Genomic DNA, 25,846 nt, shown 5'->3' on the forward strand with positions numbered 1-25,846 from the left:
TTTGCTCAGAACCAGCTGGGGCTTCGACGTTCAAAGACATTCGCATCGTGGTTCTTGCCCTCTCGGTTCAGGGTCAGGAGTTCTCCCATCTCAGGCTTGCAGGGGGACCCGGGAAAGGCACGGGTTGTCGCCATCATCCTCCACCCTCAGCCTGGGCTCCGGGGCTTTGCTGCCCTGACGCCTTCCCAGACTTGCCCCAGACTGTTCGTCATCCTGTAGCGATGGGGATGCGGCAGGACTTGGGGCGGGCAGAGTGCTGAGGGCCACGGGAGGGGCATCCCTATGGGAGGGCAGAGGGGTGGCCTGGTGTCGGAGAAGGAGCCCTTGATTCTCTGCCTGAGGTTCTAGTCCCAGGTTCTGCCACTTAGCAGGGGTGTGGCCCCAGGTGTGTGACTGAGCCTCTCTGAGCCTCAGTGTCCTCATCTGTAAAATGGGAGTCGTATCTATGCTTACAGGATAGTTAGGAGGACTACTTTCGATAGCAAACCCGGAGGGAAGGCCTTGTAGCACTGGGCTGACTGGGACAAGCCCGTGTGCTCAAGGGACAGTGGGCAGAGGTGAGGGCGGACAAACCACCAGGACATGAAATCATCAGGAGTGCCACCAGCCAGGGCCACGACTCCGGGTCTTTACGTCTTCTTTGCGGGGCTGCTGACTCGCCATAATCTCAGACAAGTCCTTCCACCTCCCCGGCCACACTTTCCTCCACTGTAAAATGAGTTTAATTTTTAAATATCCACCTCATAGGATTTTTGAAAACTAAATGAAATATATATGTATATAGAAAGTGCCTACCTAGCCTGGCACGGGGCACACAGTAGTTGCTGAATTTCTTCTGCATCTGACAGCCCTGGGCCTTCTCAGTCCAGATGGCTCACCCATCGTGGGCATGCTGGGCTGTAACGATCCACTGGCCAAGGCTCCCCATGTGGGAAGAGGGTGCAGGTGTGAGAGCTCTGGGTGAGGGGGTTAGGAGCCTAAACCCTAGCTCTGCCATGTCCCAGCTGGAGAGTTCACAGAGCCACACCAGCCTTGCGGGCTTGTCCCAGGATTAAACAAGCTACTACACAAAGAGCTTACTGGGAACAGAGCCTAGCACAGGGTAAGTCTTCAGTAATCATAAAGACGGTTACTGTACCTGTTAGTCTTGACGACGGGAGTTGGGAGCACACAGGTGAGCTGCCAGCCATAGGCCGCTAGCGAGTTCAGCAGGGGCACGTAGTCCGTCTGCACCTCGACACCCTAAGGGAGAGAGGCCACTGTCAGGGATGCTGCCGCCTCAGGCCGGTACCCAAGTGACTGACAGGGGACCATTCAACCCGCCAACTTGACAAAGCAGAAAGGGGCGGGGTGTCCCTCAGCTTGGAGGCCCTGGCTCTGATGTGCTTAAAGAGATGAGAGCCAAACTGCCCACCTGGGACCTCTCCTGGCCCATCCCCGTCTGCATAGCTGGCAAGGAAGCAGAGCCAAAGGGCTGGTCCATTAATTTTGTTTATTCTTGTTTCACGGAAGCAGCCTTGAAGACGGATTCAGGGCATATGACAACACACTGCTCTGCATGATGTGGGAGCGTGTCGTGGGGAGTGAAGTTACAGTTGACAAATGAGCGAGTCATTTGCATCCAGCCACAGCAGCCACGTGTGCGTGTGTGCGCGCACACACTTGCACGGAGCTTCACCCGTGTTATGCAGCCTGCCGTAAAGGGGCAAATGCATGCTTGCCCGTGTTTTATTTCAAGTTGGCGTGGGAGGCAGGAGACTGGCCCAACACTTGCCTTTGAATTAAAGACGCAGTCCCGCTCCCTCGGGGCGGGGCCCCGGTGTGAGGCCACCGCACGGGCTCCATAGCACCCCTGCTCCCTGCATCAGGCCTGGTTTGCTCTTCCAGGCTCCTTGCTAACACTGACGTGCAGCCTTCCCACCGTCCCCTCCCCAGTCCTGTGTCTACACCGGCCTCCCCATTCTGGCAGGTTGGCTTCTGAACATCTCAAACGTGTGTCCAGATTCCTCCCAACCGAGGCAGCCACGCGGGTTTGTTCAGCTGGCATTTGGAGCCACGGTGGGTGCCCAGCGAGTGAGGGCGCCGTCCTGGTGCTGGAGGTCACAGTCCAGCAGCGGCCGCGGCACATACACGCCAGAAACCAAAATACAAAATGGCCCGTCGGCAGGGCCACGCGACTTCGAAGGTCAGCAGGCGAGGAAGGGCGCAGACGGTGCCCACGGCAGGCTTCCTGGGCTCAGGGCTGGGCCCTGGGCATTCCAGGGGAGAACCCCAGGAGGTACAAATTAAAGGCCAGCTGGGCTTAGATCACCGAGGAGGGTGGGCTTGATTGGGCAGTGGCTCCTTGCAGAGGGGCCACCTGTGGTGAGCGGCTGGCCTGCTGGGGGCCTTTTGGGAATAGAACCAGCTCATCTGGCTGCCCTGGGCTAGAGGAGTGGAAGGAGTGGAAGAGAGATGAGGGAACAACCAGCCCTGCTTCTTCAAATGGGTTTGAAAGATAGTTATTTATTTATTTACTTAACTTACAGAGGGAGGGGGAGGAAGGGGGAGAGACAGGGAGAGAGAGATTGATACAAGAGAGAAACATGGATCAGTTGCCTCTTACACATGCCCCGGTGGGGGACCAGCCTGCAAGCCCGGCATGTGCCCTGACTGGGAATCGAACCAGTGACCTTTTGCTTTGCAGGATGATGCTCAACCAACTGAGCCACACTAGGCAGGGCTCAAATGGGTTTTATAGGTCCTCTTACTGAACACCCATCCCAGCACGGCTACCAAGTCACTTGGATGGCCGGCAATAAATTTATCCTTTGGGAGCCTCAGTTTCTTCAACTGTATCAGATAAGCCTTGGCCTCTATCAGTGGCACTCGAAGTGTGCTCCCTGAGCCAGCAGCATCAGCAACAGCTGGGAACTTGTCACCGATGCAGATCTTGGAACTCTACTCAGACCAACCAGATCAGACACTCTGAGGGTGAGACCTGGGAGTCTGTTTAAAGAGTCCTCGCAGGACTTCTGAGGCAGCTGAGTCTCAGAAGCTCTGTGTCGATAATCAACTAGGTCTCTGCTGATCAGACAGGGTCTGTGATGCTGTGGCTAGCGTCCATTAGCTGTCACTCAGATCTTACCGTCCCATCATTCCCCACGTGAGGAGAAAGAGAAGAGGGACTTCTAAAGGATCAGTTCTGTTAAAAGGGAATGGAAGGGAGGAAGGGGAGAAGGGTGGGAGAAAAGAAGGGAGGAGAGGGGAAGGAAGAAGAGAGAAGGAAGGGAAGTTAAAGGAGAGGAAAAGTTAATGGAGTTAAGGGAGGAAAGAAGGAGAGAGCGGCACAGGCGTAACCAATTTACTTAAGGGAGAGGGACAGGAGGGACCTTATTCTAGTCCTATCCCTCGAAGCCCCCACTCAGGCTAGGTGGCAGCAAATGATCCAGCAAGTCCTCCTGCCTGGCCCCCTGGACACACGGGGACCTCCCTTCCAGACCTGCACAGGCCAGTATCCCTCGTGCTGGGCACCTGCTGTGGCTGCTTTGTCCTGAGAACCCCGCCCCCACCCTGGCATTTCTGATTGAGAGAGAGAGAGGAGGGGGGAAAATGTTAAATCCACACTCACAAGCTTTGCGAGGTTATGATTACTTGAGTCTATCAAGAATAACCTTCCCACTTTATCAAGCACTGTGACAAACCCGCCACAATCAGACAGTAGCCATGGCAACCAGGACAAGCTTTGGCGTCTCACAAAGCCCTGAATGGCAGAATATAGTCCTTTTATTGGTGACTGTGCCCCAGCCAGGTTTTCTCCGCCAGCACCCAGAGGGACGAGACAGTGGCCACCTTCTGCCGCCGCCTGACCTGCTGCTCAGACAGGCCTCGTGAGGGGCGGCTTCCATTTTGCTCTATTTTATTACATTTTGTCACTATCTTAAAAAGAAAGACAGCAGGATTTCTCCCAGTTTTCCCCCTCTGGGTAGGGGATATCAGCCACAGGGTACAGAATCATAAAGACTGAAAGGAAAAGGGAAAACACACAAAAACCACGTTGCTTGTGAGCGCTGAGGGTTCAGTTGCAAGTGTTATTAGTATCTGACTGTCACATGGAAGGTTGAGAACTAAAATACACACGGCGGGGGGGTGAGGTGTTCCACTCTGTCGGACCCTCCCGCTCCTCCCACTGTTGGGGCTGGTCTTGCTGTAATTAACGTTCCGCGTGGTTTTCCGCATCTATCGAAGCGGGCTCGCACACTATCAACACAGTGAGGTGGCATTTCTAAAATAGGACATGAGCTCCATTCAGGCGGCCGAGGACGCTTTCAAGTCCATTAGCTGAGGAAGATGATAGGAAACCTATATGGAGGGAAGGTTCCCTTTGATCTGCTTTTCTGTGACACTCCAGTGAGGACACAGGGGCATAAACGGCGCTCCAAAGCCAGCCTGCTTATCCAATGAAAAGACACTGCTTTCCGGGAGTAGGAGCAAAAATTTTAATTAACTCTCCACTCTCCTGTGTGGATACATAATCTCCCACCACACCTGGAGTGTTAAAAAAAAAAAAAAAAAAAAAAAAGGAGCGTGTCCTGTGGTTCTTCAACTTGTATAAAAGGAATTCATTTGTGTTTATGGCTCTTTTTTCCCTCTGTTCCCTGTCATTTCTCTGATGTTTGCAAATGAACAACAACAACAAAAAGGCATCTAGTACAAGCTTCCCTGACCGCCCCCAAATTATGACAATGGAGTGTGGCTTATGAAGAAGTGCATTTGTCCTTTGATTATTTTTTGAAAGATGCTCCACGCAGGGAAATAATGAGGAGTTAACCCATTGGTCCAGTGAGAAAGTTTGCATCCCGAATGTTGGTTTGCTCTTCCCTCTCCTATTTCACCTTGTGGGAACAATCTGGGAGAGAAGTAGCTTTAAAAAGAGAAGACTCGACTCCTTACATGAGGAGAGGAATTCACTTTCTCATGTCTGAAGTGTGTGGGACTCGCTCTGGAAAACAGCGACTGGGGACTGTTTGCCTCTGTCCCTCACGGCCACTAGGCTGGGCCCCAGGCTCCCACCGAGAGGGCTCCTGAGGGAAGAGCACTACACAAACACCTGTGTGTCTTCTGGAAATTGCTACCAAAACACTAATGGCCAACACTATTGGCAGGGTACATTTATACGACTGTTTCTTTACTTATCAATTTTAGATATCTTTTGATTTCCTACCATGGCAAATAAAGGCTTATCGCTCCCATACACATTTCTTATTTCCTCTTTCTTAGTGCCCTAAATGGTTATAAGGTACTTTTAATTAAGTCAAAAGTAGGTGTTTATGTTATTAGGACTTTGCAAATATTGCTCAACTTGAGCTGGTTGAGTAATGCACTGTGACCATAACTTCCTTTTTATATAACCTTTTCTTTTTCTTGGTGTTGTGCCTCAATTTTCTTTCATCTGCCTGGTTGTACAAGAACCTATCACTAATTTATTCCACGTGTTACAACACCTCTATTTTATGCCTATCTATAACTCTCACATGCCTAAATATATTGGTTCTATTTTTTCCCACATTGGAAACATCATTTCTGAAGCTTTCTGGAGCCTTGCTCCAAGCTAGTCCAGATGCTTTCTATGACTGAGTTCTCCCTCCACTACTATCTATGGCTGGTGTTTTCTTTCTTTCTTGGTTTCCTCCTCTTTTTGCTGGAGCACATCCTGCAGAGGCTCCTTAGGAATGGTGCCCTGGAAGTCATTTGAAGTCCTGCATTCCTAAAACAGTCTTTGTCTTCACCCTTAACTAACAGTTTGGGTAGAGAAGTCTGGGCTGAAATTTATTTTTCCATTAAAATTTTGAAAGTATTGTTCCACTAGCTTCTAGATTGGCAGAATTGCTCTTGCAATATTTAAATTATTAACACTTTTTGAGTATAACCTGTTCTGTTGCTTTTAGGGTATTTTTCCCCATGAAGTTCCAGAATTTCACAATGTGCCTTGGAGTGGGTCTTTTTTACTCAAAGGGCCATATACTTGATGGTTTTGCAATGTGAGGATTCTTGCCCTTCAGTTTTGAAAACTGTTCTTTTTTTTAAATTGATAATGTGTATCTCTTCCATTTTGTTTTCTTTCTTTCTCTCTTCTTTGACCTCCTATTAGTCAAAATGCAGAATTGATATTTTATTACCTTCCCACGTATTTTCTTACTCTTTTTATTTCACCTTCGGAAGATACACTTCACTTTACAGCCTTTTTAACTATGTCTTTAAATTCCCTGCTGCCCAAAAGGACCCAAAAGCTCTTTCTTGGCTTTTGACTGTTTTTGTTGTTGTTGGTGGTGGTGGTGGTGTTGTTAACAGCACCTTGTTTTTGTTTCATGGCGACATATATCTTATCCCTTTATTTTAAGCAGTTTCTTCTGATCCCTGCCTGCTCTCTCTCATTACCGGGCTGCATGAGGCAGAGGTGGGGACGAGGGATCTTACCACACTACATAAGGGCTTTACACCAAGGCCTTGTTTTCAGCTCGTCAGCTCACTTCCCACCACTCCACAGTGATTTACGCTTTGAAGACCAGAGCTTTTTCTCAGGTTCTGCAAGGGAGAATGGCTCCCTTCTCCATCCAGGCTGCAGCTTCCTTCACTTTGCTAAATCAATGAGCATTCCTCCATGCACTTTCCATCTTTGAAACATTTGTTAAAATTTCTCATCTTCTACTTTTTCTTCTTTTGATCTTTTCATCCGTGTGGCTATCTAATCTCTGTCCTCTGCCTAATGACAGTTTTCATAGGTTCTATAATGTTGCCACAACACTGAATTGCCCAATACTGAACCACTGTGTCTAGGGGAAGCACAGGGTCAGGTCCCTGGGAGCCTCTGATCACAACATCTTCATTACCTGATCAGTACAGACACCTGTTCTGTGTGTATTTCTGCTCAAAGGCACCTTGTTTAATACCCATTGTTGATTCATTAACTTTGAACTCACAGCCAACAGCACTGTTAACTCACGGCTGAACAAAGCTTACTTACCTAACACAAATATTTGCCCTCTCAGGCACATACCTAGGGCCACTAGCCAGCACTTCAGCCCTATGCTTGGGGACACTTTAAGCAGGGAAATCACCAAAACAAGAAGCACAAAAATGTGAAAAGCATGGCCTAAGTAGACCACAAAAGGGGCACTTGTTTATAGTATGAGCTGAAACAAAGAAGGCAGACTGACTCCTTAGCTGGGGACACGCACACTGGCGACTCCAGGGTTCTGCCCCTCCTCACACAGCTGCAAGTGACTGCGAAGGCACCAGAGGCATTGCTCTGGGGATCACAGATACATTTTAGAAAGTAGGATTCGCAAACATGGCGTCCTACGTGAATAATGAAAATGGACCCTATCATCTACCTGCCTATCTATCATTCCTTTAGTTGGTATCATGTCACTGGGATTTTTCAAAAGAGAGAAGAAATACATGCCTGTGTCCAATCACCCACGCTTCACACAACTTTATTATTTTAATTTTTAAAGGGCCTACTGGAAGCCCTTTCTAACTAAGAATCCAGAAGCCATAAAGTAAAAAATAATAAATCTGGTGATATTGAAAACCCTTCCACATGACAACAAACTATGCAAAATCAAAAGACAACAGGACAAAATGGGGAAAATAGTTGTAGCTCATGTTACAAGCAGCAAAGTGCTCCTAAAATTGATAAGGAAAAATATCCCGTAATCCACATTTGAAAATGGACAAGTGCAGGAAGAGACTCCATAGAAAAGGAAATTCCAATGGCCATTAAGCATGTGGAAAAAAAAAAGCCAAATCTCACAACAAGAGAAATGCAAATTCAAACCTATCCTATCGGTGAAACCCCAAGGTCTGACCACCACCCTGCTAACAGGCTGCGGGGAAGCAAGCGTTCTCCTACGTGGCCGCATGGAGAACAATTTGACAGGCTCTCTGAAAGCTACACATAACAAAGTCCCTCTCTTATCTGTGGTTTTGCTTCCCACAGTTTCAGTTGCCAACGGTCGACCCAGGTCTGAAAAAATTAAACAGAAAATTCCAGAAACAAACAATTCATAAGTTTTATGTTGTGCCCTGCGCTGAGGAGTGTGATGAAACCTTGCGCTGTCCCGCTTGGTCCCTCCCGGACATTAGCCGTCCCCTCTGCCCACCCTATCCACACGTGGGCGCTGCCTACCTGTTACAGCTTAGCAGCCACTCAGTCACCGGAGAAGGACGCCACACTCCCATAGCTTTTATTGCAATATATTGTTATAATTGTTCTGTTTTCATTACTAGTCGTTGTTGTTAGTCTCTTATTGTACCTAATTTATAAATTATGCTTTATCACAAGTATGTACGTATAGAAAAACACATAGCATACACAGGATTTGGTACTACCTGCACTTCCAGGACCTACTTGGGGGTTTGGAATGTATCCCCACAGATAAGGGGTGACTACTATATGTTTACCCTTTGACCAAACAATCTCACTTCTGGGACTCAACCCTCTGTATTAAAAAAAAAATGGCAAATGTATAAAGCTAGTCATTGGAAAGCTGTTGCAACAGCAAACCAATGAAGAGCACCCAGGTGTCCGTCAATGCTGAACTTGTTAAATAAACTACGTTTTATCCATACAATGGCCTGGGGGCCTGAATTACCGCAGCTCCTGCGTTGCACGAAGGCACAAAGGACAGCAGGGCAGTGGGAGGGAAGGAACCCCACTGTAGACGTGCTGAGTCTGAGGGACTCTGGGAAAGTTCGGGAGCTCGGCTGGGTGGTGGAATTGAATAATGTCCCTTATTCCCCAAAAGATGTCTATGTCCTAACCCCCCACAGGAACTACCTTCCATGGTAAATGGGATTTGGCAGATATGATTAAGTTAAGGACCTAGAGATGGGCGATTATCCAGGTGGGCGCAAGGTACTAAAGAGGGTGGTTAGAAGGGAGCGGCAGGAAGAGGGTCTGAGTCGGGCAGGTGTGAGGGTGGGAGCAGAGGTCAGAGGGGCTGGCTTTGAGTGGGACGGCCACCATAAACTGAAAGGTCAGGAACAGAGGCTCCCCTACAGCCTCCAGAAAGAACGCAGCTCTGCCGACACTTTGATTTTAATCTCTTAAAACCCATTTTGGACTTCTGGCCTCCAGAACTGTAAGACAATAAAGTTGTGCTGTTTTAAGCCACTGAGTCTGTAGCAATTTGTTACAGCAGCAAAAGAAAACTAATGCACAGCCTAAAGCCAGGAACAGGTTTGGACGATAAAGACCTGGAGGCATGAGGTAGCTGAGGAGTGAGCAGAAGCTGAATAAAAACACTGACTGAATGTGGGGGGAAAAGGACAGCTCTTGAGCAGCCCTGGCTGCGAAACGGGTTTAAGAAGATCCACACCATCAAATGTCCCAAGAGGGAAAGCCACAGGACGCCTGAAAAACCATCTCTGGAGGGGACAGCGAGGTCTCGGGAAGCCACAGCCAGGACACATCTGGAGCAAAGTGGCAGACGGCTAGAGGCTGAGCGGTGGCTGGTCGTGAGGATCAGATAGGGGGTGTACACATAGTCTCAGGAAACCTGGGGTTCGCCTCGACTGTGCCCAGGCTCCGCAGAGACCCTGGCCACAATGGCACAGGGGGGAGACAACGGTCATGCCCTCAGGTGATGCAAACAAGAGATCCATAGGCGGGGTGGGAGGAGAGTGCCGAGCTGGAAAGAAGGAACATTTCACGTGTATTTATCAAGCAGAAAGTGGATGCTGGGACAATGGCGCAGGCCTGCAGAACACTCGGCAAGTCCTTCGGTGTCGCAGGGGTGTCCAACCTTTTGGCGTTTCTGGGCCACTCTGGAAGAAGACTTGTCTTGGGCCACAGATTAAATACATTGTGACATGTAATCAAAAACACTCATAATGTTTTAAGTGAATTTACGATTTTGTGTTGGGCCTCATTCACAGATGTCCTGGGCTGCATGATGTCCTCGGGCTGCAGGTTGGACACCCCTGCCAGGCAACACCTACTCGGTGCCACTATTCATTTATGAATCTCCACAATTAAACCACCTAGCTCTGTGCTGGGCACGTGGGAAGCAAAGATGAGTGAGCCTCTTCTCCAGCCCCAGGAGAAAGTAAGCATATAGCTCCCCCTCTAGATGGAAGGCACCGTGAGGTTTGGTGGAGGGAAGGAGACAGGAAGGAATGACTTGCTTCTTCCTTCTCTCTGGGGACAGGGCAAATCTCTCAGCGGCCACGTAGGCCTGGGTGGTCCTGCCTCCCGGGGCCCTCTCCCTCCCCCCTCCCTGAGGCCTGCCTCTCTCCCTCCCACAGGACCACCGCCTCCGCCATCCCACGGGAGGGGCAAGGACGCTGGGCTGGCTGGAGATGTTGTTTTCCCCTTTGTTTTACACACAATGCCCCAGAAAAACATTTTGCTGATATGTAATTAGGCCAACATAATAGAGTGTAGGAAAGCAGTCGGTCTCATTTTAGACAACTTTGGCTTTCACAATGTTCAAAGAGAATACGTTAAAAAATAAAAGCTGTCTCAGATGTGGAAAAGAGGGCAGCGCCGACAAGGCTTCTGTTCCAGGACTCTTTACCCACCCCTGCGGTTAATTCACATCACTGCCTGATTGTCTCTGCCGCGCGAGACGGGCCACAGACTCTGCAGCCCTTTGAGAGCCCAACAAAAGCGTTATTATTTGAGATACACCGTCTGCAAAAATGGCCTCGGTGATTACCTCTCTGTGTCTGGGCCTCTTCACAACATGACGTGGCAGCTCCACCCCTGAAGAGGTAGAGTCCAGGCTGGTCTTGTGACCTGCTCTGACCAGCAGAATATAATAGACATGACCTTATGAGAGCTGAGTTCTGAACCCAGGCCTCCAGGGACCTTGTGGCTTCTACTTGCCTATGATATGACAGGGCCATCCCAGGCTAGCCTGTCGGATGACACGAGACAAGTGGCCCCAAGGAGCAGACACGAGAGACGTCCCCTTGGACCAGGTAGCTGCCAGTCAACCCATCAGTGACTGCAGAAGCCTGAGTGAGCCCCGCAGAGGTCACTCAAGCCTAGGACAGATGAGCAGCATCACCCAGATGACCTGTCGCCAGCAACAATAAAGCCTGTTATTTTACTTCTCTAAGCTTTGGGGGTGCTTCAGTCCATAGAAGAAGCTAACTGATATATTGCTATTCTAGGAAGAGCCGAATGCCTAGGCAAATCCCTAGGAGGAAAATCACAGTGAAAGTCACCTTGGTCTGATCTGACTGAAATAAAATGTAATGGCTACTGCTGAATAGAACTCAGTGTTGCTAATCTCTCTCCGCGCACCGAGCTGGCACACCTAGCCCCCACTTTCCCCATGCCTGGCATACTGTGATCTTGCATTACACCTGGAAACCTAAAGTCCAATTTATGATAACCTGCGGTGAGGCCCAGCACTGCCACCAGCCTACCCTGGGAGGGACAGATAGAACCCTGCACTGGGGAAGAACATCTTAGCTCGAGATGCTGCCCTGGCTTCTCCTAAAGTACCATGGACACCAGGCTGGCAGGAAAACCAAACCTGCATATGCAAGATAACTCTCTCCTGGATTCTCAAAAAGTGGGGGTGGGTGATTGGTCCTGGTAGGTGCAGTGTCTCTGAAGTCACGAGAGGCGGAAAGGGGAAAGAAAGGAGTTGGTGGGGCCGAGGGATGGGAGGTAGCATGCCAAACATATCATCAGACCTGGCTGCGGCCATGTGCCTGCCTGGGCACAGTGAGGACCACCGGAGAGGTGGGCTGCAACACAGGGCTCAGATTCCGCTGCAGGTAATGAGGCAGGGCGTTCGGAGGCTCAGTGAGTGACGGCTGGGACAGATGCTTCTGCAGTTCTGAGCGCAAATAGTTAAGCAACTCAAAGCTGTTACATCCTGTGGGCTGCTCAGCAGGGACCTCAGAGAGAGACAGCACGAGGCTCACATCCTCCGGAAGATGACATTTTACACACACACTGCATGTGTCAGGGGTGAGCGTGTCCTCTCCAGCAGACTTGGAAACAGCTTTGTTTGATAACAATTAAACACGAAACATTTTCTCCATCCAGGGACTTGCCAAGTGCCTCCCACTTGCTTTGATGAGTGAGGAAATTAGGTTTCGGGAGTAAATGGGATTTGCCACCATCTTACTTTCTCCTCAGGTAATTGGAGGTGGATGAAGGATCATATTTTTAACCTTTCTTTCTTCTTCCTGTTTTTTTTTCTTCCTTATCTACTACCTAGAAATGAGAGGATTTAAAAAGAGCTTTCTCACAGTGTATAATTACAAGGTATTCACTTTGGAGTAGGGGACTGGAAGTTTGTCAGCAAAAACTCTAGACCTTCAAACTACATCAAAGTTAATCACCTTCATCTACAGCAGATTCCTGTCACCTTATAAAAATGCTAATCCAGAAGATGTCTCTGAATAAAGGTTGGTTCAAAATCTTAACAGAGGAGAAATGGAAGTTAAAGGGTTGTGGCACTGTCACCACGCAAGCTAGCAACAGACAGAGCCACCCAAAGCACTGTGTGCTGGGCTGTGCTGGCCTCGGGTTCATTCGGAAAAGCAAGTGGGTAAGAACTGTGATTCTGTGGGATGCTCAGCACAACCGATTTTCTCTCGCTGACATTCTCCACCTGGTAAACTCAAGGTGCCACAGTCCCGCACTGGCCTTCAGTCAATATCCTCCTCATCGTGACCCAATTGTCCGCATCTTGTTACTATGGTTACCACGATTCTAACTCAACCCTCCTCCTGCTCCCCTCTCCCTCAAGCCAAATTATATTGCACTAATCCCATAGCATGTCGTCTGAGGAGCCTGATCCTGGTCGGTATATTTCTAACAGGGCTTCTGAGATGCTGGGAGCTGCCAAAGGGAATATGCAACCTTCAGGACATGTCAAAGCCGTGTGCTCAGTGCCCCGCCTCACCACGAGTCCTTCCATTCTCTCCGGCTCGATAACCCACAACAGTCTAGAGATAAATCCACCAGAGTCTGTAACAGATGCACCCCAGGGCGGGGGGTGGGGTCCATCAGCATCTGGACTGGGACCCACCAAAGGAGGAGCTGATGAAGAGAAAACCAAAGTCAAGAAAATTAAAAGGGTCTCAGCGAGATCGGCCAACTCTATTTGGGGTCCTCTAGAAAATTCCCTTCTGTTCCTACCCTATCGCTTCATCATATCGGTTGCTATTTGGGACTGATTTATCTATTTATTGCTCTCTCCTTCACTGGAATGCAAGCTCTACAAAGGCAAGGAGTTAATTTTGCCAGTGAGTCCCCAGCTTCTAGGGAAGTGTCTGGCACAAAGTAAGTGCTCAATAAATAGCTGTCGAGTGAATAAATGCATGCACCCGATCTTGCATTTTGGAGGTAGGTTCTGCCACCACTGTCTTATATCCCCAGTCTTATCAAAATTGCTGCAAATCACTTCCAACGTTGATGAGACATAAGTTAACCACTAAAAATGCGAGTTGATCTGTCAGGATAATGTGATACCATTCTTGGGGGTGTTCTGTATGTGGAAGTTGAAAATATATTCATGCATGAAAATTAAACGCAGAGAGACATACGCTGGTCATCAACTACTAAGGCTATTTTATGTTTTAGCAAAGGTTCCCTGGTAAGCCATCAAACTGGCCATACCCAAGTCCATCCCCTCTCTGCATCCGGGCCTTTGCAGTGTGCAGCGGATCGTCCTATCGAGGCGTAGTGTCTGTTTCTCCACCTCTTGAATCTGAGCTTGGTTTTGTGACTTTCTTTGGTCAATGGGATATTTAAAATGTGATGCAAATCGAGGCATGAAATAAGCTAGCACATTGGGGCCCTTGGCCACCCCGTGAAGAAGGCCGGGCTAGCCCACTGGATGTTAAGATGTGCAGCAAGGCCCTGTTGTCCCAGCCCGCAGCCAGCCATGTGAGTGACGTCACTCTGGATCGCCCAGCCATCAGCTGATGGATGAGAGAGCCCAAGAGAGGTCAGCTAAGCCGCTTTAGTGCAGAAAAACTGCTCAGCTAACTCCAAGAATCACGAGCTAAAGAAATAGTCGTTTAAGGCTATCAGGACTGGGATGGTTTGTTATGTAGTAAAAACTGATACAGGATGGAAGACAAAACATCCTACTACCACGTAACAGGGCCAAGTCTACCTGCTTCTTTCCAAGTGACCTTGTCTTCATCTGGGAAGGTGACTCTGCAGAGTCTGGTGGCCCAAGTAAATTTTAAACAGGGTGATATCATGATGACAACCACCGCTCCTCACCTTCCTGCCCAGTGGCCCCCCTTCCAAACAGCATCAACAATCGTCAAGGTGATACCCAAAGTAAAATTAGTTTTGATGGGATAAAAACTAGCCAGCTTGAAAACGTGTGAACCTTTAAATCAGAGTGATATGACGTACAACGACCATGCTAAAGACTAGTTATGGTTTACAAAAGCGACAAAACAGAAATCATCTAAAATCCATCAACATAAAAAAATAAAAATATTTTTAAAATAATAAAAAAATAAAATCCATCAACAGAAAAAATAATAAAATTCATCATAGAAAACTAATGAAATAAATTAAAATATAATTGTTCATAAACGGAAATAATCTACAGCCATTTAACGGGATGGCACAGAAACAGTGTGAACAGTACGATCCCACTTTGTGAAACAACATGCAAACAGAGACAGGACACATTCAAGAAGCACACACATGAAGATGTTATGTTGCTACGTAGCTATTTTCTCAGTGGTGAGAGTAGGATGATTTTTGCTTTCTTCTCCTTATTTGTGTTTTCTAAACTAACTTTACATGTATTACCTTTTACAAGTATCTTTACTGAGATATAATTGGAGTACCTAACATTTCATCCATTTAACATATACAATTCAATGGTTGTTAATGGATGGTTACACAGTGGTGCAACCATCTCCACGGTCCAAATTGAGGACATCTTCATAAACACCCCAAATTCTTTATGTCCATTAGCGGTCACTCTTCTTCCCCTTCCCCCGCCATCTCTAGGCAACCAGCAATCTACCTTCTATTTCTACAGTTTGCCTAATCTGGACATTTCATATAAATGGAATCATTTACTATGTAGTCTTTTGTGACTGGCTTCTTTTATTTTAGCGTGTTTGCAAGGTTCATTTATGTTGTAGCAAGTATCAGGAGTTTGTTCCTTTTTGCTGCCAAATAATATTCCATTGTATGGATAGACCACCTCTTTATTTATTGACCACTTGCTGGACATCTAGATTGTCTCTACTTTCTGGGTATCACGAATAATGCCGCCACGAAGACTCATGTACAGGTTCTTCTGCAGACATAAGTTCATACTTCTCTCGGATATACAGTTGTCCCTAGAATAGCACCAGGCGTTAGGAGAGCTGACCCTCTGCACAGTTGAAATCCAGTATAATTTTTGACTCCCCCAAAATTCACATTACTGATAACATAAATAATTAAAATATATTTTGTATGTTGTATGTATTATATGCTGTAGTCTTATAATAAAATAAGCTAGGGAAAAGAAAATGTTATTAAGAAATCGTAAGGGAGAAAAAACACATTTACAGTATTTATAGAAAAAAATCTGTGTGTAAGGGGACCTGTGTAGTTCAACCCCATGTGGTATGCCCAGGAGTGGAACTGCTGGGTCACATGGTAACTATGTTTACCACTTTGAGGAACTGTCCACGCATCACTTTTATAAAAAGAACAAACCTCTTGGCCTCATTAGATTAGCTCTTCAGCGGTCTGAAGTCTAATTTGCCAACTGACAAAAGCAAAGAGATACCTGCTTCCACCTCAGCTGAATGGATGTTTAAGAATTCTGCCTCAAGGAGGCCCCTGACTTAAAAGCGACGGTCACCCTTGCACCCCAGATTGTTAAAGCTGGAAGGGACCCCGGTGGCCTTCCAGTCCAGTGGTTCTCAGGCTGGCTGAAATTTTTACGGGCAGATCCCTAATTTCCACTCCCAGACCACTGACACAGACTCTCTAGAGAATGTGTATTTTTAGCACATCCCCAGGTGATTCTGAGCCTCAGTAAGGTTTGGGGGCCACTGGCCCAAGCAGGAAGACCACCCACATCACTCCTGAGACAGTGACTGAACATCTGAACTGCACTCGTACCGGGGAGGTGACAGCCACAGGCTCCCGCACTTCCACTGCTGATTGGTTCCAAATGAGCTCTCCAAAGGGACCTACGTTTTCCTTCGCAATCAAGGAAAACACGAGTCTACCTCCTTTATGAGAAGTCAGCCCTTCAAAGACATGGAACCAGCTGCATGATTGCCCGTGTTTTTCCCTCCTCCAAGACAAACATGCCCTGTTGTGTTCAACCATTTCCAGGCATATGTACCCTCTATTGCTGCCTCTCAAAGCCCGTCTGCGTCTCTCATCAAAGAGGGCGGTTGTGGCAGGCCGTAAGATGCCAAGTCAGCTGGCACCAGAATGAAGAACAGAGGGTATGTGCCTCCTGTGTGCGTGTTTAACTTGGCCAGTCATCTCTTATAAGTTGGAGTAACCTGATGTCGTTCCATATTCTCAACCAATGTCCACAGAAAACTTGTAACACAAAAGAAACTAATTGGGCTCAAGGCAACATGAACATTAGGAAGAGCGAGCCCTTGCCTGAAGGGGTTTGTATAGCAATTTTAAAAATTAAATAACTCTCAAGTAAGGTGGGGCATGCTAAGGGCCAAAAGGAAGGGAGAATGAATTTGGCTTTTGGCGTCAAAGAGGATCCCACAAAGAGCTGGGCCAGGAGAAGTACCAATCTTCACGGAGAAGACCTGAGGTAGAGAAGGGGCTCAGCAGAGGCAGACGAGAACCAAAACGGAGCACAAGAAGCACAGGGCAGGACCCCGAAAACCCCACTTTGTCAGCCTGGGGCATGTGAAGCGTTTGCAGGGGAGTGGTAGGCACACTGTTAACTGTATTAAATTCCTTTCCATTAGAATTGCTGTCGAGTCAGGCATTATCCATTCTGCATTTATTGATTTTTTGAAACTTAAATGCAATTGATTTTTTGATAGTTAAATGTATCCCTATTACATTTTATTGGGCTGGTTTTGATTCAACACTGATAACCTAATAGAAAATGAGACTGGAAAGGGTTTAAGAAGTCAAGGAAATCTAGTCGAAAAGGAGCTGGATTAGGGAAGAAATGTTTAAGGTCTTTTTTCCCTTTTTTTAAGTAGTGGGGTGCTTTGCGCAAACATCAACTGTATCTAACTTAGACACCCGCCATCCACAGGGGGCTAGTGAGCACTCTGCCCCCTCCATCCACAGCGGGCAAGTGAAGCTCATCTGAGCTCTGCCTCCCCTTCCTCCTCTTCCTTCCCTGAAACTGGTCCCTGGGTGTCAAAAAGGTTGGGGACCACAGTTTTAATATACCTCTGGGGGCATCTCCTGCCTTCCTAGTCCCACTCAGTGGAAGATACCGTTGGCTGCCAAAGCCACCAGCCACTCGGCAGCCAGGTCCCCCTTCCTAGCTGACTCCCTCTCCAGCCATAGCTAATCGCAATCCCTGACAGGGACATGGGTCTGTGACTCAGCCCTGGCCAATGGGACCCGAGGAAAACCCTGCTAGAAGCTTCTGGTAAAGGTTTCACTTGCTAATAAAAAAAGGGGTATGTGGCAGGAAAGGAACCTTGTTCTTCTCAGCTGTCATCATCTTCACATGAGACTCTGGCAGCCACCTTGGGCCTAGGATTGTGAGGAGCACCTGGGAGACAAGCTGAGGACCAGAATGCAGGAAGGTGACCTGTCCTTGAGCTGTTGAAAAAGCCAACTCTGCAGCCACTGCCCCTTCCTCCAGACTTCCTCCTCGGTGAGATGAGATGAAAACCCCTTACTGTTGAAGCCACTCCCAGACGGATATTCTGCTATGGACAGTGCAAAGCATCATAACCAATACCCACGACCACCACCCCTATTCTCTCACCTCAGAACCTCTCCCCAGGCTTTTTTCTGCTTTCCCCCATCCTGGCCCATCTCTCCAAACACACATCATCACTTCACTTCAGGGCCAACCATCTGGACACATGGCTCTCTGAAGAGATCCCCAACACGGCCCCGTTCAACCCACTGCAAGCCCAGGCTCAGGCCCTGACCACCAAGTCCTCCACAGACTCTCTTCCTGTGCAGACACGCTACGCTGTCCAGTACATGCCGCAGGGCCCCCATGGAGACAGGCCGCATCAGCTTCCTAGGACTGCTGTCACCAGTGACTGCAAACTTGGTGGCTTACAACAATAGAAATTTCTTCTCTCACAGTCTTGGAAGCCAGAAGTCCAAAATCAGTGTCCCTGTGCCAAAATCAACGGGTCGGCAGGGCTGCGCAGCCGCTGGAGGCTCGAGGGGACAGTCCATTTCTTGCCTCTCCCTTCTTCTGGTGGCCACCAGCATTCCTTGGCTGGTGGTTGGGTCACTCCAGTCTTCAAGACCAGCATTTGCAAATCTCTAATTCGTCTTCCCACCCCCTTCGCATCTTTTTCTCCGTGTAAAGTCTCCCTCGACCTCCCTCTTATAAGGATACCTGTGATTGTTTTTTGGAATTCACCCATATATCCAGGATAATCTCCCATCTCGAGATCCTCAACTTTAATCACATCTGCAAGGATCCTTTTTCCAAACAAGGTAACATTTATAGGTCGGAGGCTCGGACCCTGAAACAGTTGGAGGGCACGGTGCAGCCTCCTACGCACGTCCCCTGTGTGTACACCCACCTGTGTGTCTCTGGGAGGAGGCGCCTCTGGGAAAGAGGAACTAGGGAACAGGAAACCAGAGGTAAGAGGAAGATTCATTTTTCAATATATATACTTTTGTACTGTTACAAAGTTTGTTTAAAACTATTGTAAAACCCACAATAACTTATCTCAATTTGCAACATAATCCTCACATGAAATTTTCTTTAAAGACATTCTATCATAGGCCAGGTTTCCCAGAAGCAGACCCCGAGAGGAGGGTTTAAGTGCAGGTAACTTATGAAGGCAGTGCCCCAGGTGAGCTGCTGGGGAAACCCGACAAAAAGCAGCCTGGCAAGGACTCAGGTTTATGCCACATCCCCTGACAGGAGCTCAGCCTTACCGCTCAGGAAGCTCTGGAGGGCAGGTTGTGCTCAGAGGTGTCCCCACCTGAGGTAGGGGAGCTGGGCTTCATGCCCCCCTCTCCTGTGTCATGGACAAGACCTATCCCCGGGGGCTGTAAATACCCAGGCACCTCTGCCTCTCCGTGCCTGAGCACAAATCAGGCTCCTGTAGCCCAGGGGTGGGTGTCAGCAGAGATGCTCAGGTGCTGACCGCTGGAAGGGAAAGCACATTGGTAAAAAGGGACCCAAGAGATCTAGAAGAACAGGGGCGTTATCCATTACATGTTCTAATTGTGAAAAAAATAAAACATGTGCTTTCTCTTCTGGTCTGCCTCTGCTCCTGCCACTTCCCACCCACAGGAAGTGTCCTCCCACCCCCTGCTGGAGCAGGCCTTGGTCAGCCCCCGTTTCCCCCCAGGGCACTTCTGGTAGGTCGGGCACCACCCAGCACTGAACACCTTGCTACTCATTCTGCAGGAAGTCTCCTTCCCACCGGGATGCTCCTTGAGGGAAGGGGCCTCAGCAAACACCGCTTTGCGTTCTTGTCCCAGGACAGAAAGAGCAGGTCACTTTCGCTGACCCTCTGGGGTTTCCCAGTTCCCTCAGAGTTCTCCGTTTTGTGCCCACTGACCCCTTTGGCCTTCGTTTAGTTTTACTGCTACATTATCTTCCACAGGGGACCAGCCACCCTTCTCGGGGAAGCTGGGGGCTGGTTCTGGCCCATCATCTCTGTCCTGCCACCCCTACAATCCACACGACGTTTCAGGACCCGCAAGCCTAAACAAAAAAGCAGAGGGAAAACTTCTGTCTGAAAAAGATGGAAGAGAGACAGCCAGCCATCCCGGGTTCCACTGCCCCAGCAGACGGTCAAAGGTTCAGATCAGAAGTCAGGACCCAACGACCCGACAGTGAATTCTGAGGTCACTGTTTTTAAATACAAACTCCAGCATTCTGGGAAAGAGAAGCGACTATAGGGGGAACAATGACGTTACAAACTTTGCAATTGTTTTGTGACCAATTTCTTAACAGTTCTTAACAGTCCTCCACCAAGTTCTCAACAGCCAAAGAGCACTAGAGATACTTTCTAGGACAAGAAGAAAAAGGATCTCAAAAACAGGAAAATTCCATCCAAAGAGAACATTGGTATTAATTTTTTGATTAAACTTCAGGGGAAAGTTCAGGGAAAATATGGGCCCATGGCAAGAAGTGCTCACAGGCAAGCTGGGTCCAGGAGAAGTGTTACTCTAGGAAAAAAGTAGGAGGCGACCGAGGAAATCAGTGAGTCTGTGGGGACCGATGAGTGTGGATTTACCAGGACAGAAGAGTGGTAGGCACCTGACCCGCCAGGGATGGGGGCACAGGTGAGGCAAGCCCAAAAAGGGGGAATAAGGTCAAGCCTGGAAGGGGTTCAGTGTACGCACACCCCCACACCTTTTAAAATTATGTTCAAAGCAAGAAATCGTACAGAAAATATACTGATGACAACAGAAAGTGGAATTACTCAATTCCTATTTTACTTTCTTTTCTAGGAGAAAGTAAGTATACAAGTAGACCTAGACAGTTCAAACCCGTTGTTGTCCATCGGTCAATGGTATTTTGGATCTGTGGTTGGGAATCCGTATACGTGCAGGGTTGACCTAAGTTATACTCAGATTTTCAACTGTGTGGATGGTCGGTGCCCCTGACCCCTGCATTATTCAAAGGTCACTGTATATCTAAAGCCCAAGAGATGAAAAAATATGGTGAGACATGGCTAGTTATCTTTTAAAAACTAATTATTAATTCCCTAAGTAAAATGACTATTTTCTATATAAAAATGAAAATAATTCAGATACAGCTATCTCCCACTCTTCCATTCCAAGTCACACGTAACCACCATTATCAGATCGATGGGTTCCCTCCCAGGCTGTTTTCCTACATTTACATATATCCACGGAAAATACGTCATATTGTTTTGTGAAGTTTCCTCGGCCTATTAATGGCATCTAACTGTGTACATCTGCATCAGTCAGGGTCCTCCTGAGAAACAGAACCAGCAAGAGGGACAGGGATACAGATAAGGATATACCCACGCCTATGTGCCTCTATATGCAGTGTTTAACTAAACGCCTGGGTACCGCAGCCTAGCCAGAAACTTAACCACCACAGTTTCATTATGCAACTTGTTTTTTTCCCTGAACAACATTTCCTGGAGTTCCTCTGCCAGAATACACAGAATGGCTGCATCCCTAATAAGAACGTACCATCCCTTATGTAATCCTTCCCCTACTGATGGGCATATACATTGTCTCCTCTCTTTCTGTTACTGATAACCCTGAAATGCTGTCCTTGTATGCGCCTTCCTGTGAACAAAGAGTGTTTCTCTACAAGAGATGGATATGAGCTGTAGACTTGCTGAGTCGTGGGTAGGATAAGCATTTATAATTTTTAATAGAGGTTGGCCACCTGCTCTGCAAAGCAAACCTCCAATTTCAAACCCATCAAACCTTAATGAATTACACGTAGAGGAAAATGTGTTCAGCCATACCACTCAGCACACTGGTGCGTCACCATCAAAGCTGAGGTAGGACACAAGGAATCTGATCAACGTGGAAGCCCCCAGAGAACTGCTAGAAGGCCCTGAGGCCAGCCTGACCAACCTGCAGACCTCCGCTGCGCTCTGATTCACTCTGGGCAGGTGACGGAGTGGAGCTACACCCTGGGAGCAGCTGGGTCTTCAGCCCCGGACCTCTCCCAGCAGTGATCAATCACGGGAAAATCTGTACCACAGGAAGAAGGCAGAGAACTGCTGTGTTTGGCACTAAAGGCTATGATCTCAGAACCAAAATAAATATCTTGGAGAAACTGTGGCAAGGAAAAAAAATGCCAGATGGTTTAAAAAGAACAAATATTGGCTCCCTTGTCAGAGCAGGTGGTGGTGAATTCTAGATACCATAGACATCGAAATTACTCCCCGGCAGATCCAAGTGTCGATTGTTAAAGAGATGACTTGAAGCCCTTGGCAATAAGGGACTGCTCCCATCAGCCTGCAGAAGTTGAAGAACCAAGTAAGGCCTAGTGTGCTGTTGGGTAAGGTCACAGGACAGGCGGGGTGGGGGTATGCCCCAGAGTAAGTTTCAATTACAGAAATGTATCTTACTAAGCTTCTCACGACTCCTTCAGGGGTAAGAGGGCGACATGTTAGATGGAACAGTAGGGCCACCTGTAACCTCTGCAGAGAGGCCTGGGCAGCACTGGGGACTGCAGGAGGGAGTCCCACAGCATGCCAAAGGGCCGTGTCCTCTCCTCCACCCAGTCCATTCGACATAGGACAGGACAGGCACCACCCCACACACGAAACCTTCAGACAAGCTAAAGCTGGGATGCTCCCTCCAAATGTTGGATGATATAATCATGATCAAAAAATGTCTCAACAGACGGTAAGAATGGGCAGAAACTAATAGGATGAGGTGAGCTGGGCGTCAATTCAACAACAGATGGAACACACAGGTCGAGGATGGAGAGAGCTGCCTACACAGCACCTCACATAAGGAAATCTCTGGCGGATGCCCCAAAGCCAATCCAGTCTCCAGTGCCCCAGCAGAAGCCCAAGTCCAGCCTTAGGGAGAGCAAGTCCGCACAGGTAGCAGGCTGCTCTCCAGCACGCTCATGCCCTCCCGATCTCAGCAGCTGAGCACGTCACGGTGAGTCTTCTGTGTTCCCGGATCATTCACGTCAGTTAGATCCATCATGACAATTATGTGTCTTAATTTTAAATTCCTCCGACTGGTAGTAAGTACAAAAGAAGTTGTTTCTCAGAGAACTAAGTACAATGCTTTGAAGAAACTTGACAAAAGACACTTGTTTAAAAATAAGAACTATGGCTGCATTAGGTGTGGGGCGAGGGGCACTGGGAAAGACTAGGAAAGAGTCATGAAAGCAGAATTTCTGCAGCCAGATCCCTTTCCCGACGTTGGCTGTTGGTGACAGTGCATTCTGGGTGTGGTTTCTACGAGCAAGCTGAGGTGGAGTTCCAATCGGCAGACCCCAGACTCAAAAAGACTGGCAACCGGATGTGTATTTCCGCAGTTTACAGTAAGATACAATGTGTAAGAAATGAATATGATTTTCTTTATCTCTTTTTAATTGACTTTTCAGTTTACCCACCAGCCACCATACCACTCGCATCAGCTAAAGCTGAAGCTGTGTTGCTGGTCTGTCTGCTGTCTCAGGCTCCGTTTGGGAAGCACATTTTGTAAGAAACACTGGGGAACTGGAAGGCCTTCCAGGGAACGGAGAAGGAGAAGGCTCTGGGGCTCAAAGGGCCCCATGGTGTCCACAAACGCTGCTCGGCTGTCAGGCCCAAGGGGGTGTGGACTCAGAGAGAAGCAGTCCCCTTCCCTGCCTCTCAGACTCTCGCTCTTTGTCTATTCATCCATGTACCATTTCCCTTTCCTTTCAAGGAAGGACCCTTCCTGCTCACACTCTAGCTTGTAACTCAAAGAATGTATTCAAAATGCCCATTATAAATGCCCTATGGGTGGACTTTTATCCTATTCATAACTGCCTTCAATTTTAGGCTGTAGGTTTCCAACCGAGAAAAACGCAATTATTTGCATTTGACTTCACACTTTCCCTAGCCCAACCGCCTCTGTGCTTTCAGAACAAGATCAAGGCAACAGGGAGAGGCTCTTTCTAACTGATGATACCAGGTGACCGATGAAAGGAGCGGTACTTACTACATGCCAAGTACTACGTTCACCACTTTTTCATGTATCATCTCTCTTAATTCTCATCAGCTATGAGAGGTCGTTACCAGGGTCCCCACGTACACAGTTGAAAAATGGAATCACAAAGAGGGGGTGGCTTACTTTTCATACACTTAGTGACTCAGCGGGGAGTAAGGGAGCCAGGATGCACACCCAGGCCAGACTCTAGAATCGACATTCTCTTTCCTACATATACCACTGTGTGCAGGGCTGTGAAGAGCGAGGTAGGTTCTCTTGTGAAAGAGTGCGTGTGTGCATGCATGTGCGTGTGTGTACAGGCAGGGAAGCCAGGGAGACGTGGCTGAACTGCAACAGCGCCTCTGCCCACGGTGCTGAGAATGTCAATACTGATGGGAGTAAAGAGGCAGGAAAGGGACGCGTCAGTGCCAACTGTGAGAAAAGACAGCTGGTCGGAGACGTTTTGTGGTTACAGCTGGAGAGTTCATGGGGTGGCCTGGGAGGACAGTGGCTGCCAGAAGAGCGGGGTCAACCACAAGCTATGAGGAACCTGCCCAGGGCTTGCACAGGAAAGACCTTTCCCACAGGGCAAAAGGGAAGAAAGAGAGGAAGTAGCTGGGTCTCCAGAGTGCCAGGTGAGGGAGGCGGACCAATGCCCACACACCTGGAGGGGCATGCAGGAGAGGGGCAGAGTGTGGGTCAGCGCAGGGGGTCTGGCAGAGCCTCTTCAAAGAGCTGAGCTGTGGGCAGACCTGCCCTGGGCTGGACGCTTCTGGGCTGTGCTGCTCTCTAACCCAGCTGCATACTCGTGCTTCCCCTAAGGCCGGAGTCTCAAAGTGGGCAGAATAGTAAACTCTGGAAATAGAGCCTGGGTATCTGCCTGCATTTTGAAACACTCTCTAGGTGATTCTGGTACAAGCTCAATTTTGAGAACATTTTCCTACTCCTGTGCTGAACCAATTCAGGAGGTTATCCCTGGGTGGGTGCCTTGGAGAAAAAGAGGAACATCCCCAGGCCAAGAAACTCAGAGTGATGGGAGAAAAGTGGATATTAAGACTGAGTATAATAGGAGCCCAATAGGCTTATGTGCCAAGAATTATGGGAACACAGAGGAAGGGTCTTTAACCCTGAAGGGGGTCTGAAAGGCTTCCAGGAGGAGGTGACCTCTGAGCTGATCCCTGAAGGCTGCCTACACCAGCTGCAGAGAGGAAGGGAAGCCCACAGGGGTACAGTCTGCCCCAAAGAGGTCGCCTCTCCCTTTTCCCTTGCGAGGCTGATGCTGCTAAAAGGGACAGCTGTCTCCTTCCACTGAAGACTTGAGCAGGGGAGACTGGTGAGCAGCAGCACCAAGCCATCAATCCAGCTGTCATCACTATCAGGAGAATTAAGGAAATCTGTTTCTGCCTAGCTGGCTGCCAGCTACACCTGTACATTATAATTTGAAATGTGACGAATAAAGGCCCATCCAGTGGTGTGCTGGCGAAGGGTTACAAGTGGCTTTCTGGGTGGGGGGACACTCTAATTTCTAGCGCTTGCCAATTCCTATGGTAGAATTCTTCCACCATGGCCAGTTTCAAGCTACCAATGTGACAGGATTTATCACTGAATATGGAGTTGGGAAGAGACATAGAGAATTGGCTTTGTAAGCCTGTGCACAGCCCTGGGCTTATCGCAGGTCTTCACCATCCTATTCCACTCCCAAAGATCCCTGGGGAAAAGTGAAAGCATTCCTGAGGAGTGTGAGTGTGCATGCGTATGTGTTGGCAGGGCTGGGGACAAGGGACAACAGATGACAAGACCCAAAACTAATACCACCCCCAAGATAAACACACAAACATACAAGAGGTCAAGAGGGGAAAGTTCAAACATCTAACAAAGAAATAAAATTGACAAACCTAATGAAAACCCATCATGCAAATCCAAGAAAACTTCCTGAATAAATGTTTATGTTTTCTAACTTCTTAACCCATAAGGTTGACCTCTTCCAATTAAAAAGGCAAATGTCCTCATTTATATCTCCTCCCCACAAACACGTACGTATACAGCACTCATTCATTCCAGTTCCTC

General features: G+C 48.2%; 1 protein-coding gene across 1 annotated transcript in view; it reads right to left on the reverse strand.

Annotated features, from left to right (window-relative positions):
* The window catches only part of RFTN1 (raftlin, lipid raft linker 1), a 187,548-nt gene that overhangs the window by 11,697 nt on the left and 150,005 nt on the right, over positions 1 to 25,846 (reverse strand). Inside the window, exon 8 of the mRNA XM_024566000.3 lies at positions 1,139 to 1,242. Within this exon, the coding sequence (XP_024421768.2) occupies positions 1,139 to 1,242 (104 nt within the window). The remainder of the gene's footprint in view (positions 1 to 1,138; positions 1,243 to 25,846) is intronic.

This window comes from Desmodus rotundus, chromosome 8 (assembly GCF_022682495.2).
Source record: "Desmodus rotundus isolate HL8 chromosome 8, HLdesRot8A.1, whole genome shotgun sequence".
Classification (NCBI taxonomy): Eukaryota; Metazoa; Chordata; class Mammalia; order Chiroptera; family Phyllostomidae; genus Desmodus; species Desmodus rotundus.